A 16,459-nucleotide genomic window follows, 5' to 3' on the forward strand; every position below is an offset into this window, starting at 1 on the left:
CATTTGAAAATACTTACATGGAATAATGTTTTGTTTTATACCAATGAATAACATATGGATATAACACATACTTCAATAAGGTAAGAAAAAAGCGTGTTTTGAGATTGCCAAATTATGCTAATGCATACTTGTACATGCAATGATAACCTGACAATTTATATTGTGCGTCGGATATATCAAGGTCGCAATCTTTGGACCCCTTCAACCGCATTATATTTGGACTTTTAAATAAGATTACTGTTATATAGATTGAGTAAAAGTCCACCTTTCTGTCCTATAGTCAGTCACATATATAGAAATATATGTTTATAACAGTTCAACACAGTTGTTGTGTTTTGTAATAAAAATTCCCCCATTTGCAAAAAAATCCCCCTCCTAAGGGCTGCGGACCCCTTCCCCCAAAGTAGTGTGAGGGCGCTGAATGCTTTATACTGATAAATGTAAACATTAGATATAAAAAGCTTCAGTAAAAAAACAAGAATAAAATTTAAAAAAAGAAAAAAAGGTAACCCCCAGCAGGGCTCGAACCACTGACCCCTGGAGTCCTGGAGTAAAAGTGATACCCACTTAGACCACGCGGCCATCCTTCCGGATACAATACTTGATGTATTTTATACTTTATATAAGCAATCCTCGTAGTTTCACAGAATATAACAACAACAACAGAACTCTCCAAATTATTAATTCGTTTCGCGTTGCAACGCTTTATAATTTTCAGGTTTTTAAATCGTCATCAGATACATATAATGGCTATATTGGACTATGGTAAATGTTCAGTATTACTGTTTCCACAAATATCATAACTAAAACGAAAATTTGCGAATCTGAAACAACTTTTTTCAATTTTGTCAATTCACCCAAACATGAAAAGGCCCCTTTTATAGTATGCCCAATCTGTTCAGGTGAGGGGAAATACTGTGAAACCATTATTAATCCTCAGGCATTAAATTTAATAAATTTCGTCAGTCGACCAATCAGCGAATTTAAGATCCTTACGAACAATCATGCTCTATGTTTGAACAAAAACAAACACTAAGTTGAACAATATTTTAAAAATTTTACCGTAGACATGAGGCATTAAATTCCAACATAATCCATGTACACATTCACTGCTGTTTCGTAATCAAGATTAATCCGGTTTTGACACAAAGGGATGTAGATTACACAAGGTACTTAACTGACACGTTACACTTCTTTAAAACGCGTGTGCAGTACAGCTGTATCGAATTCGTTGACTTTGTTTATGTAGAATGGTAATGAATTAGCGCTAATTGTTTATAGCTTTATTACCCATTAGGTGCATTGTGTTTTTCAGGGGTGTTGCATATTAGCCATCACGCAGCGAATGCCGATGAAAGGCAATAAACCAAATGAAAAGATGACGATGTGTGATCAACATGCGTATTTATCACAAATTAATAAAGAATATTTTAATTGCTGTTTGTTGTTTGGTTGTTTGCGTTTAACCACACTTATTACTGTTTTATATGTATCAATTTATTTATTTTTAAATTATTGACATTATTGATTTATATACCGGTAGTTTACTTTTTAAGAACAATATATAATAATAGAATAAGACTAATTGGCAATTGGCTTTGTTGTTACAAACACTCGTTAACGGTTATTCAATCCCACTTGTCCGCTAATCATAACAATGAACGTGTGAATTACATACATTAAGAGGGTCCATTACTGTCCCTTGAAAACAAAAGACTAGTTAATTGGCATGTGACAAACAGGCCCCACCTCCTGCAGTGATTCTCAAGTGTGTTCCCGCATTCGTACCACGATTTTTCGCAACTGCGATTGATCGCGAATATGTATTACACACAAATCGGATATTGACTGACGCATTTTTTTTAAAATTCAAAATCAGAAATCGGCGAATTTAAGTGCTGACGAAATCGTCATTTTTATAAAAATGACGAAATTTTGTGCTGTCGAAAATAAATGGTTTCACAGTAACTCAGAATAGTATGCCCAATCTGTTCAGATGAGGGGAAATAACTCTGAATAGTATGCCCAACCTGTTCAGATGAGGGGAAATAACTCTGCATAGTATGCCCAACATGTTCAGGTAAGGGGAAATAACCCTGCATAGAATGCCCAACATGTTCAGGTGAGGGGAAACAACTCTGCATAATATGTCCAACCTGTTCTAGTAAGGGTAAATAACTTTGCATGGTATGCACAACCTGTTTAGGTAGGGGAAATAACTGCATAGTATGCCCAATATGTTCAGGTAAGGGAAAATAACATAGTATGTTGAACCTATTCAGGTAATGGGAAATAACTCTGCATAGTATTCCAACTTGTTCAGGTAAGGGGAAGAACTCTGTATGGAATGCCCAACCTCTTCAAGTAAATGCCACGTAGCTCTGCCTAGTATGCTCCGCCTGTTCTGGTAGAGGAAAAACTCTGTATAGTATACCCAACCTGTTCAGGTAAGGGGAAATAACTCGGCATAGTATGCACATCATGTTTGAGTTACCTGGAATAACTGCATGGCAAACTGTTAGAGTAAGTTTAAGTAACTGCATTGCAACCTGTTGCGGTATGGGCATGTGACTGCATAGCAACCTGTGAAATTTAGGGCAAGTGGCTTACTATCAACATATTCAAGTTAGGGGTATCAATTACTAAGCAACCTGTTCAAGTGAGGAAGTATTGACATTACAAGTATGTGGAAGTAATAGATCACCATCCTGGACATGTAGAGCACAATTGGATTAGCAACCTTGTAAAGGAACTGAAAGTAATTACTGATCAGATTATTATATTAAGTGATTAATTACATAGAGAGCTGGGCGGTAATAATTCGTACAAGAGTATCAGCGTTTGTTCATTTTTGGATATAGAGATGAAACATATCTCAGGTATTCTATCTATGGCAGGTTTTCAGCAGCCACATATGTATCTGAGGCGGAGGCAGTAAAGATGACCTTGTCCCACCCGTGTCCCATCGACACTGGACCCGTGAAACTGAAGGCCATCAACCGGACCAATGGGGAGATATTTGAGAGACTGGGGGCTATCTCGGGGGTCCACTCTGGACAAGTGAACGACAGCATCCTTGCCTCCTGGACAACTAGCGCACTCTCAGGTATGTAACAAGGATGAATCATGGATTTGAATTACTTTTGATAGTGTTTTGAAAGATATATAAGATTTGACCTTTTTTAGCATCAATTTTTGAGGCAAGTGTAGGTAATTGGGGCTGGATGATCTGCAAAATCACTTTCACTTTTTTCAATGAGCCTTGCTCTGGGAATATAGGGCTTAAATCATGTGCGTAATGTAACGACAATTTACGCTTAAAGTGGATTTTCGCTTTGAAGAAACTTCCTTTCAACTAAAAATACCATAAAAGTGGACAGTGTGGTAGCTGATTAGCCTGTGCAGAATGGGACAACACTTAACTTACATGCATTAAGCCCTGTTTTCCCAGAGCAAGGCTTCATTATAAATCCTCCACTGTAGGTAATAGTGGTAAACTGGATCAGTCTGTGTGTAGCATTCCCTTGTCCGAGTCTCTATTCCTAAACCAGCCACAAAACATATGGGGATTGGACATAAAGTTATTTCTGCTGACACTCTCCTATTACCTTTGTTTGAATTTGGAAAGTTGTACACTTACCATTTGTAAAACTAGTTTACTCAGGAAAAGTATGAGTAGGTTAACCGCTGGGATATGACAGAAATCCAGTTCAACAATCTGACACAACCAGCAATATGTTTTATAAATTGTATGGACACATCAGTCATATATACTTATGATACCATTTTTTAAGCAAGCAGCTTAGAAATCAGCATTTTACTCCACCTGTGAATGGATTTATGAGCCTTTCTTGGGGGTGGAAGGGGGGCAATCCATGTGTGACCAGTGCTTTCCCTGATTAGCCTGTGCCATGTACACAGGCTAATCAGGGACTTCACTTTTTGCTTTTCTGAAATTTTCATTTAAAAGAAGTCTCCTCTAAATGAAAATCAAGAGAGGGCAAAAAGTGTCATCCCTGCAGGCTGCACAGGCAAATCTGGACCGACACTTTACAAAAATGCATTATGCCCAGTTTTCTCAGAACACGACTCCATTAAAGCCCAGTTTTCCAGGATGTGGCTCAAATGTACACTGCAACGTTTTTGTTACAGACAAAAACGACAAGAAGTCATCAGCCCAAACCAATCAGAGAAACAAAAACCAGGTAATAATGTTTTACTGTGCTGCATTAGTGGTCTACAGATTGTTTGTAACGTGTCATGATAACGGCGTTAGGACAATATAGCAGTTTTAATGCACCCGGATCAAATGATCGGGGGTATATTATTTTTGTCCTGTCTGTTTGTCATTCTGTTTCAAAACTTTAACCTTGGTTAAAGTTTGATAACTTTTGCAATATTGAAGATAGCAACTTCATATTTGGCATGCATGTGTATCTCATGGAGCTGCACATTTTGAGTGGTAAAAAGTCAAGGTCAAGGTCATTCTTCAAGGTCAGCGGTCAAATATCATTGTATTTTTATGCCCCCGGATCGAAAGATCGGGGGTATATCGACCCATGCGAAAGACATCGGACCTCGGACATTTCCGCTAAAATTTGCTGAGGTCCTGTATTATTCTCGACATTGTTGAACTTTGTGTCCATCCATAAATAAATTGTGTGTTTTGGTAAAACAATGAAAACGAAACTAGAATATGAACAAATACTGATTTCAATGTTCAAAACCAAAATATGACCAGTATTGATGCTAATGAGTTTAAGAATTTTATAAACACAAACGTCCGCCATTTTATGCAAGCGCTAATGAAAAGTAAATTTTTGGATGGGATCATTCCCATTTAACATGTGTAAATCAAATGACGCAATGTGCGAGCATATTCATATTCACTGGTCATATTTGGTTATAACGACCAAACAATGAGCGACTCTAATTTAATTTATTATTAATAAATTTACGTATTTTGTCTTTAGTTTCAATGTGTCAATAATATCTCGTTGTGTGCATTAATGCCGATGTATTTTTTTATATTTTGAAATACTACATGTACCAAGTTGCACGTCTATATATAGTTAGGGCACATGGTCTGTTTTGACACTCACGCTTAGGTAAACCTTTCCATGCGTGAAACTCAACTCTGTCAGCAAAAATTTCGCGCTCTTATTAAAATACAGGCTTTACATGGCATCATGTGTAGTGAATGGTGCAGATGCGTACAAATAGACTTAAATAATATTATCACGTGGCTGTAGAAAAAATGTGTTATTCAGTTCTAAAAATGGACATGTTGAAATATACTTCTATTTAAATTAAAGTGTTACCGCATGCAATTTGTAACGGGTATTGTTTTCACAACTTACTCGCCATTAGTTATTAATTGCTAACCATTTGCATTTAATTTCTCATAAGGAACACTGATTGTTTAAGTAATTGTTTATGGTAAAAAGGTGCAATGATACCCGACACCGTCTTTTACATACTGTTTAATTATAATTGGATATTGCATCAATTTTAAAACTGGGATTTTTTTGTAAATCAATCTGCGATAAACGCTAATTTCAAGACTGACATCAATCAAAAATAATTATGCCAGTTGTTCGAAACCTGGGTGTGACAGGTTTGAAATAATTTGTTTTCTTTAAGCTGGGTTCCCACTGCCGATCAGATCAACTCGATCAAGCCCATCTAAGCGGTTGGGTATTGGTCTAGTTCGGTCGGCATGAGTGGTCGGGGGCGGTCGGGTAGGCCGGCATTGGTCGGGCTTTCTACCCGATATTTTTTTACATGTAAAAATATATTGAGTAGTGGTCGAGTAGGAAATGGGTCGAGAAGCGCTCGAGAAGTGGTCGTGTATTAGTCGAGTAGAAGATCGAGTTGATCGTGAAGCAATCGTGTGGCGATCGGATTGACATCTTTTACACGATCTGTACCCGATTCGCTCGACCTCTACCCGAGTTATTTTAGATCGCAACACAATCCATTCGATTTGATGTACAGATTTACTAGACTGCTACCCGACAGCTACTCAACCGTACACGATCACTTCCCGATTGCTATTCGACCATACACGAGATCTGTACCGGATCCGCTCGACCTCTACCTGAGTTATTTCGTGTGTTATCGACAAGAGGTCGAGAAGAAGTCGTGTAAACCCTTTTTAGTCGAGCTTGGTCGGGTTTGGTCGGGTAATTTCGGTGATCGGGATGATCGCGTTGATCAGATTGGCAGTGGGAACTCACCTTTACACTCATGATTGCGTTAAACGTTAATTATACACGTTTTCATTCGCAATTTATAAACAGAATTACGACAAATATCAAATACAATACAGAAAATACATAGTTGTTTCATTGATCAATAAACATTCAATGGATTGAATATAACTGATTTAAAATTAAAGTTTTTATATTATTATTAAATCTTGTTCCCAGAATATGCTTGACGACATGTCGGCCTTTTTGCTTTTACAATGGATTATCGTATAAGTGTAAAGAATAACAAGTGGTTAAATTACCCAACATGGATAGTTATCCAGCCTGGGTAAATATTTCCAACAACGCATTTATCCAGCCTAGTTAGTAACCCAGCTTGGATAACTCAAACCGGCGGTTAGCTCTAACCAAGGGGATTAATAACATAGTGCACGAACAACTGGGTCTAGAATAATGCATTTATGATATGCATTCTCGTTACCGATTGGACGCTATGGCGACTGAAAAGTTACCATAGAAGTTTTTGGTGGTGCATCTGCGTCAGCATCCATGGCTGTGTAATGTTACTATTATTCGATATTAGACAACATTATGAGTGTGGATTATAGGAGGTCAGAGTGCCTTCTGCCATTTGTTAAAAATACGTAATACGGCTGATTTTTGGCGTAATTTACGGCCGGAAATGCTTACTAAACGGGCATACATTTAATTGTTATTTTATTGTATTTAGAGTTGTATTTAGAGTTGTTAAACATTGTGAACGTCATAACGATAAAAAAATTTAAAATGTATTTTTATTGTTTGATTAAAGCAGAATAAAGACTAAAGTCCGGTAAAATGCGGCGAGGTCTGGTACATTTTAAAGTTATCGGACCTCATGTCCGGAAAGATTTTTTTGTCTTTCGCATGGGTTGTATATTGTTTTTGGCCTGTCTGTCATTGTATGTGTGTGTGTGTGTCCCAAAACTTTAACCAAAACTTTAACCTTGGTCATAACTTTTGCAATATTCAAGATAGCAACTTGATATTTGGCATGCATGTGTATCTCATGGAGCTGCATATTTTGAGTGGTGAAAGGTCAAGGTCATCCTTCAAGGTCAAAGGTCAAAAAAACAAATAAAAAACTTTAACCAAAACTTTAACCTTCTTCATAATTTTTGCAATATTCAAGATAGCAACTTGATATTTGGCATGCATGTGTATCTCATGCAGCTGCAAATTTTGAGTGGTGAAAGGTCAAGGTCATCCTTCAAGGTCAAAGGTCAAATTTATGGCTTCAAAGCAGCGCAATAGGGGGCATTGTGTTTCTGACAAACACATCTCTTGTTCTTTCCTAAAACTTTAACCTTCGTTAAAGTTTGGTCATAACTTTTTATGCCCCCCTTCGAAGAAGAGGGGGTATATTGCTTTGCTCATGTCGGTCGGTCGGTCGGTCGGTCAGTCGGTCGGTCGGTAGGTCGGTCGGTCGGTCCGTCCACCAGGTGGTTGTCGTATGATAACTCAAGAACGCTTGGGGCTAGGATCATGAAACTTCATAGGTACATTGATCATGACTCGCAGATGACCCCTATTGATTTTGAGGTCACTAGGTCAAAGGTCAAGGTCACGGTGACCCGAAATAGTAAAATGGTTTCCGGATGATAACTCAAGAACGCATACGCTTAGGATCATGAAACTTCATGGGTAGATTGATCATGACTCGCAGATGACCCCTATTGATTTTGAGGTCACTAGGTCAAAGGTCAAGGTCACGGTGACCCGAAATAGTAAAATGGTTTCTGGATGATAACTCAAGAACGCATACGCCTAGGATCATGAAACTTCATGGGTAGATTGATCATGACTCGCAGATGACCCCTATCAATTTTGAGGTCACTAGGTCAAAGGTCAAGGTCACGGTGACCCGAAATAGTAAAATGGTTTCCGGATGATAGCTCAAGAACGCATACGCCTACTAGGATCATGAAACTTCATGGGTAGATTGATCATGACTTGCAGATGACCCCTATTGTTTTTGAGGTCACTAGGTCAAAGGTCAAGGTCACGGTGACCTGAAATAGTAAAATGGTTTTCGGATGATAACTCAAGAACGCATACGCCTAGGATCATGAAACTTCATAGGTAGATTGATCATGACTCGCAGATGACCCCTATTGATTTTGAGGTCACAAGGTCAAAGGTCAAGGTCGCAGTGACCCGAAAAAGTGAAATGATTTTCGGATGATAACTCAAGAACGCTTTTGCCTAGGATCATGACACTTCATAGGTACATTGATCGTGACTCGCAGATGACCCCTATTGATTTTCAGGTCACTAGGTCAAAGGTCAAGGTCACAGTGACAAAATTCGTACTCACACAATGGCTGCCACTACAATGGACAGCCCATATGGGGGGCATGCATGTTTTACAAACAGCCCTTGTTGAATATTGACACTTCATAGGTACATTGATCGTGACTCGCAGATGACCCCTATTGATTTTCAGGTCACTAGGTCAAAGGTCAAGGTCACAGTGACAAAAATCGTACTCACACAATGGCTGCCACTACAATGGACAGCCCATATGGGGGGCATGCATGTTTTACAAACAGCCCTTGTTGAATATTGAAGATAGCAACTTGATATTTGGCATGCATGTGTATCTCATGAAGCTGCACATTTTGAGTGGTGAAAGGTTAAGGTCATCCTTCAAGGTCAAAAGTCAAAAAATACAATCCAAGGGAAGTAATAAGCTTTAAAAGGGAGATAATTTCTAAACCTGCCAAATGATATATTGAAATTTTATTTCAAAGCGGCGCAATAGGGGGCATTTTGTTTCTGACAAACACATCTCTTGTTTTTTCATGATTTTGATAAAGGGCCGAGCCTTCCATTTTGGGGAAAAAATAATCGAAAAAACTGCGAAAGGGGACATTTTTCCCAAAAGTAAGCTTGACATTTAGGGGAACTTGCATCATTTTAAAGAAATTCTCTCTGGGAACATTACTTTGCCGTGCATCAAAGGATTTCGAAGTAATTTGGCTTAAATAATCCCCACATCAAGATAACATGTAATGTGCAAAATCATGTTGGTAGTCCAAAGTGTTAGCCCCCAGTAGAAAGTTAAAGCTCGTGCGTTGTCCTTATTTGGATAAAGTGAATGTAGATGTTTGGTACCGGTACTTGTGAATCAAGGATTGAGTTGACAAAATACATGTTGATATTTTTGTGTAAAACACTGAAACATGTTTGCATAAGCCAATCGTTTTATTTCAGATTTGTTCGTGAACAGAAGGGCAAATCATTCTAGTTGTTGACCTGTTGCTAATGCTGACAATTGAATATTTTGCAATGTGTTGCAATCCTTTAAAAAATAGGTGAAGTGCAAGTGTGTAAGTTTCATCCTATATTGGCTTGTGCAGTCTGTACAGGCTAATCGGAGATGACACTTAATGCACATGCATCAAGCTCTGTTCCCAGATCAAGGCTCCAGTATTTACGGTGTAGTTGTGTGTTTCAGTGGTCCAACTGCGAGAGGGCTCACAATGAGTTCCCCTACTGGCAGGACCTGACTGCTGACCTTGACCTCACCCACGACCTTGACTCCCCAACCTCCACCGCCGCCCACATTCCTCAGCCCACCAGCACCTATACCAGCCAGACAAGCACCTGCTCCCCCATGCATAGCCAGCCCACTGTGTATCACAACACGATAGTCAGCTCACTGGGCCAGACTAGCAGCACAGTCACCTCATGCCAGGCCGTTAGATCCTCAGAGGGTGGAGTTGGCGGGTATAGTACCATGGCTGGGGCCTCCACGTATGGCAAGATGAGCAGTTCGTCACCTAGTTATTTCACCTCTTCAAATTTGAATGGTAGTAGCTCAGCTAGTGCTGTTAATCTGCTGAAAAACAAAACGAATGTTGTGTACAATTCTATGTCATCTGAGCCGGAAGCCTACAGTTCAGCGAAGCCGAGATATTCGCAGGCGTTCAGCGAGAGTGAACAGTCAACAAACGCGGCCACTGTGTGGCCTGGTACTTCGTTCAGTCAGACTGAGCCCTCTGTGAGACAGACTGGTACTTCTGAGAACTACTATGGTGAGCTGTGTGTTTTTATCACCATTTAGGGAATGGGACCAAAACCCTTAGGATTAAGAAAAAATATCTCCTTTTTACTCAAATTTGGAAATAAGTATGAATAAATACTCAATGCTACAATTGTTGAAATTCATTTTTTAAAAAGCACTTAGCATTGTAAAGGTCCCATTTGGGAAAAATATATACATTTGTCCATTCTAAATGGGTCCCTATAACGGCCACAAATTTGAACCCCCAAAACACTTGAGTTAAATGTCCTGTTGCATGTTGGTGAAGTTTTAGTTTGTAGGACCGTAGCCTCACTGTTCCTATAGTATAAGCTATGAATAAACACTAGGCTTACATTTGGAAATTGTGTATCTGTTTGTTTCCACCAAAATGCACCTCTGAGCTGCTGATTCATTTTGCAAATTATTGGGGGTTTATTATATTCTGCCAAAGGTGGTAGGACATAGAAGTGGCGTTGTCCATCCGTCAGTCCATCTGTCTGGCACAAAATTTATTTTTGGATGGGGATATCAATTCAACCAAATAACTTGTTTTTACGCAAACTATGATTAAAAAAATCATTGAAGTAATCAAATATTAAAATATTATCAAAAATTAAATTATGAGAAACTATTTCCATAGAATTATTCCAGCTGTTGAAGCTGTTTCCAGCAAGCAGCCCTCTTTGCCTATTCATAATTCTGATCCAAGATGTTTGTTAGAAAGATTGTCAGTAGCAAATTTCCTTCGTGGTTTTCTTTGAAATGTATTTTATGTTTATGAGAGTATATTTAAAAACGTTAGCTCATAAAACATCGCAATTTCATAGTTTATTCTCAACCAATAAGAATGTCTTCTTAATCTGAACTTTGATGTTGTAGATTAAATAAAAAAAATGGATGGGAATGAATCAGAGCTCCAGATAATTTTTTCAGCCGAGGGGTATTTCACTCATGAATTTTTTAATTGATGAGTAAAAATCAAATCCGATAATTTTAAGGAGTATTTATGTTCAAAGGACCAGAATTAATTATAAATTGTACATGTAGTGTTAACTTGCTATTACAAGCAGTTTTGTACACAATAAAGCAATAACTTTTGTTTTATTTAATATACTGTCAATAATAGGGCGTACAATTTTTTCTGGTGTTACTAATGAAGATGTCGACTTAATAGAGATCGACCATTTATAACTGGCTCGCCATTAATTTTTGTTTAATTTACACGACAATAAAACACAAACACACGCAGACGCTGCGGAACATGTCACAAAAAGGAAAGCGCTTTCGGGACAGGGACTGCCGGTCAGGGCGGCACAGATCGTGATGGTCATATGAAAAACAAGCAAGCAGCAAGTTTTCGCATTACATAATGATTATAGTGGATTCATTAATTGCAAACCGGATTTAAATATATGTAACAGTTTAAACATGTGCTTAGTCACGTTATCTGAATGGTAAGCGGGTGGTATCCGTAAAACTTGTTTATTATATATGTGTATTTCAGGCTGCCATTTAAACAGTGCTTGAAGGAAAAAGGTTTTTCCATAGTGCCACACAAGAGATGAACTGATAGCAAAACTTATATGCTTGAAGTTGGGCGATTCGGTTTTTTTTCGAATGTGATGTCAAATGTTTACACCATTAGCGTATATCAATTCTCAACAATGCAGCGGAGAGTCCATTGTGTCAACATCAGCCTTTATCGTGGGCCAAAATGAAATGATACCGTTCTGACTGAGGAGTAAATTAGGTCGGGAACCACATTCTGTACATAGATGGTGATGTCACTACGTTTTTACTGGTGTGGACACAATGACGGGAACCAGTCATGATTACATGAACTTATATTCATGTATAAACGGCTAATACGCATTGAAATTGCACACGATAAGTAATCCGAATTTAGCTAGGAGTTTTTTTACTCAACAAAGTTTTAAGCCATGCGTATTTTCTTTTTTTTCATGCGTATTTTACGCAAATACGCATCTTATCTTGACCTCTGGAATGAATAATAAAAAATTGCCGTACTAAAACTCTTAATTCTGATTTGAATATGCAATTTTTATGCTATGAAACTTCCAAAAAACGTTTGTGAAAAGAAAAAAGTCACATGTTTGGTTAACTGAAGACAACTTGCGTGTATCAGTAATTGTTTAGATAACAGATATGTGCAACCAGCATAAAACCAGAACAATCTGCGAGTAACTCGCAGTTTGCTGCTCATCAGTATCTAAGGGTTGGAAATGAAGCCTTTAAAACATAAATCTAGTAAGAAAGGTCTTAATTAAATTTACCTTTCTTAGGGACTTAAATGCGTCAAAATACGTATCTAAGTGGTGAAGGGTTAAATAATGAGATGCTAATTTGCATATGGGAAGGGGGGGGGGGGGGCTGAAATGGAGTATTGTACTTAGTGATTTTATCTGTTTGCATGTTATTATACCCCCATTACTGGTAATGGGGGCTATATAGGAGTCACTTTGTCGATCTGTCTGTCGGTCTGTCCCGAAATTTTATCCGATCTTCACCACATGTGGTCACAAGTTGTATCTAGATGATGTCTAGGTCAAGTTTGAATATGCGTCATGCCAGGTCAAAATCTAGGTCACTAAATGTGTTTTAAACCGAAAGTTTGTCCAGACCATAACTATGTTATTTATCGTTAGATTTTAAAATGACTTGGTACATTAGTTCACTATCATGGGACGGTGTGTCGTGTGAAAAAAGTATGTTGATATCTCCAAGATCAAGGTCGCACTTGGTGTTGAAAGGTCAAATGCTTGTCCGGGCCATAACTTTGTCATTTATTGTGAGATTTTAAAATCTTTTGGCAAATTTGTTCACCATCAGTGGACGGTGTGTCGCGCGAAAGAATTACGTTGATATCTCCAAGGTCAAGGTCACACTTTGAGTTCAACGATCATAAATTAGCTTGTCCGGGCCATAACTATGTCATTCATTGTAATATTTTAAAATCATTTGGCGCATTTGTTCACCATAATTAAACTGTGTTGCGCGAAAGAATTACGTCAATATCTCCAAAGTCAAGGTCACACTTAAAGTTCAAAGGTCAAAACTGGCCATAAATGACCTTGTCCAGGCCATAACAATGTTGTTCATCGTGAGATTTAAAAATCATTTGGCACATTTGTTCACCATCATTGGACGGTGTGTCGCGCGAAAGAATTATGTCGATATCCAAGGTCAAGGTCACACTTTGAGTTCAAAGGTCAAAAACCATAAATGAGCCTGTCAGGGCCATAACTATGTTGTTTATTGTGAGATTTTTTAATCATTTGGCTCTTTTGTTCACCATCATTGGACAGTGTGTCGCGCGAAAGAATATGTAGATATCTTTAAGGTCAAGGTCACACTTTTAGTTCAAAGGTCAGAAATGGCAATAAATGATCTTGTCTGGACCATAACTATGTCATTCATTGTAAGATTTAAAAAAAACTCTGTACATTAATTTTGTTCACAGTCATTGGATTGCGTGTCATGGGAAAGAATTCAAGAGTTCAAAGGTCAAAATGGCTGTAAATAATAATGGCATAATAATTCTTAAAAATTGCCATAAATTTCATTCTCTTGTTTTGTGAAGACAGCATGCAAAAAAGTCTGTGTTCAAATGGCCAATGATTTTAATTGCTTAATCTATACAATAAATCCATGATTATCTTTTCAGAATTTACATGCTCAAATACTAACCAGTTATATTAATAAAAAAATTGTCAATGTATTTCGGCTGGAGATCGTTGATTTTAAACTAGCAACATTTTCTAGAGACATTTAAATTTTATTTTCATACTTCTTTAAAGTTAAGCAATTTGGAATGCAACCCTGTGCTTGGAGTTTTTTCACGAGCTCAAGTGATAAGAAGGCAACATGCTATTTAGTATAATATTGAAATAAATAAGGATTAAAGTCAAATTTTTACAGGAACAATCATATACCTAATGAGAAATACAATTTATTAAATAGCAAAAGACGAAATTATGTTATTAATTATCATTTGTGAAAAAGTAACTTCATGCCTTTATTCAATATGCGTATAAAATACGAGTTAAAGTAGTATTTGTAGCAATCAGGAACTGTACTTTTTTCCTGACGTTCATAAGTTCAGACATTTGAATCTTAGGTATAAAAAATTGAATATTTGATCATGGTAATGTTGCCTGCACTTGTGTATTCAACATAATAATCCTCTGACTGCTTTTGTCTCTAGATTTAAAAATGGCTATGTGCAAACAGTATAAAACCAGAACAGCGTGCGAGTAACTCGCAGTCTGTTAAAGCCTCTGAGTAACTCGCAGTCTGTTAAAGCTTCTGAGTAACTCGCAGTCTGTTAAAGCTTCTGAGTAACTCACATTCTGTTTAAGCTTCTGAGTTACTCGCAGTCTGTTAAAGCTTCTGAGTAACTCACAGTCTGTTAAAGCTTCTGAGTAACTCGCAGTCTTTTAAAGCTTCTGAGTAACTCGCAGTCTGTTAAAGCTTCTGAGTAACTCACATTCTGGTAAAGCTTCTGCGTAACTCTCAGTCTGTTAAAGCTTCTGAGTAACTCGCAGTCAGTTAAAGCCTCTGAGTAACTCACAGTCTGTTAAAGCTTCTGAGTAACTCACATTCTGTTAAAGCTTCTGAGTGACTCGCAGTCTGTTAAAGCTTCTGAGTTATTCGCAGTCTGTTAAAGCTTCTGAGTAACTCGCAGTCTGTTAAAGCTTCTGAGTTACTCACATTCTGTTAAAGCTTCTGAGTAACTCACAATCTGTTAAAGCCTCTGAGTAACTCGCAGTCTGTTAAAGCTTCTGAGTAACTCACATTCTGTTAAAGCTTCTGAGTTACTCGCAGTCTGTTAAAGCTTCTTAGTAACTCGCAGTCTGTTAAAGCTTCTGAGTAACTCACAATCTGTTAAAGCTTCTGAGTAACTCACATTCTGTTAAAGCTTCTGAGTAACTCACATTCTTTTAAAGCTTCTGAGTAACTCGCAGTCTGTTAAAGCTTCTGAGTAACTCAAAGTCTGTTAAAGCTTTTGAGTTACTCACATTCTGTTAAAGCTTCTGAGTAACTCGCAGTCTGTTAAAGCTTCTGAGTAACTCACATTCTGTTAAAGCTTTATGATGTTTGCTGCTCACCAGTTTCTTAGGGTTGAAAATGAAGCCTTTTAAACTTGAATCTAGTATGTGTATTCAAAATGATAACCCTTGTGACTACTTTTGTCTCTAGATTTCCCACAGCAATCTGAGGAGGATCATATCCCGTTTGTGGAGGGCTCTCCCATCATATCCAAGTATGGCCCCATATCTCGCAACTCTAGGGGCCTGGGGCCCATGGACATCTCAAGGGCCGTGGATGTCATGGCAGATCCGGTAAGTTTGAGTGGAGTTGTATGGGTAGATAGAAGCCACACTCTGGGAAAATGGGACTTCATGCATGTGCATAATGCACAGGCTAATCTGGGACGAAACGTTACGCACATACATATATGAATATATGCATTTTCTGAAATCAAGAGATGAGCCTTGTTTTGGGAAAACTTAATGGATGCTCGCATACGCTTATCAGGGACAATCCTTTCCTCTTTTATAGTATTGTTTGGTCTAAGGAAGTCTCTGAGTTTGGACTGCACAGGCTAATGTGGGATGACATTTGACATTCATGTATTAAAGCCTGTTTTCCCAGAGCAAGACTAATATAAGACAAGGAGTGTTCTGTAATGATAATGCTTAACATGAGACTGGTTGCCTGCAGAGTGTGAAGATGACACCAGCTACTGCTGTGTCCCCAATGTCAGGCGGTCCCCTGCCAACCTCTCAGCTGGCTCCCAGCAGATACACTGGACATCAACCCCACCTGCACCCTGCTGCCATGACAATGTCCCACCACCCATCGTCTATGACAACCCCGTTGTGGGAGAAATCATACTCACTGTGGTAAGTTATCATGTAATGTCAACTTTATAACTTTATATGATATGCAACATTCAACAATGTTTTTAGCACAAAGTGCTCAAGGTGAGCTATTGTGGTCACTGTATGTCCAATGTTGTGTGTTTGCATTCATCAACACATTGTCCATCAAATCTTGATGAAACTTGGTAAAAATGCTAATCTTTACATTATCTAGACTAAGTTCAAAACTGGGTCCCTTGTAACCAAAAACTTTGTCCCCTTCATCTTTGAAA

General features: G+C 38.1%; 1 protein-coding gene and 1 long non-coding RNA gene across 3 annotated transcripts in view; both read left to right on the plus strand.

Moving 5' to 3' along the window:
- LOC127852601 (uncharacterized) overlaps positions 1-16,459 on the plus strand; it is a 56,941-nt gene that overhangs the window by 21,630 nt on the left and 18,852 nt on the right. The window contains exons 13-17 of the mRNA XM_052386556.1: positions 2,898-3,106; positions 4,153-4,205; positions 9,712-10,291; positions 15,502-15,644; positions 16,027-16,208. Coding sequence (XP_052242516.1) covers positions 2,898-3,106; positions 4,153-4,205; positions 9,712-10,291; positions 15,502-15,644; positions 16,027-16,208 — 1,167 coding nt within the window. The remainder of the gene's footprint in view (positions 1-2,897; positions 3,107-4,152; positions 4,206-9,711; positions 10,292-15,501; positions 15,645-16,026; positions 16,209-16,459) is intronic.
- Positions 7,394-9,060, plus strand: LOC127852642 (uncharacterized). Of its 2 annotated transcripts, XR_008036238.1 has the most exons (3): positions 7,472-7,628; positions 7,669-8,478; positions 8,655-9,060. It is a non-coding gene; the product is annotated as an uncharacterized LOC127852642 (long non-coding RNA). The 2 variants fall into 2 exon arrangements; XR_008036237.1 differs by having other exon boundaries at positions 7,394-8,478.

Source organism: Dreissena polymorpha, chromosome 1 (assembly GCF_020536995.1).
Source record: "Dreissena polymorpha isolate Duluth1 chromosome 1, UMN_Dpol_1.0, whole genome shotgun sequence".
NCBI classification, from domain to species: domain Eukaryota; kingdom Metazoa; phylum Mollusca; class Bivalvia; order Myida; family Dreissenidae; genus Dreissena; species Dreissena polymorpha.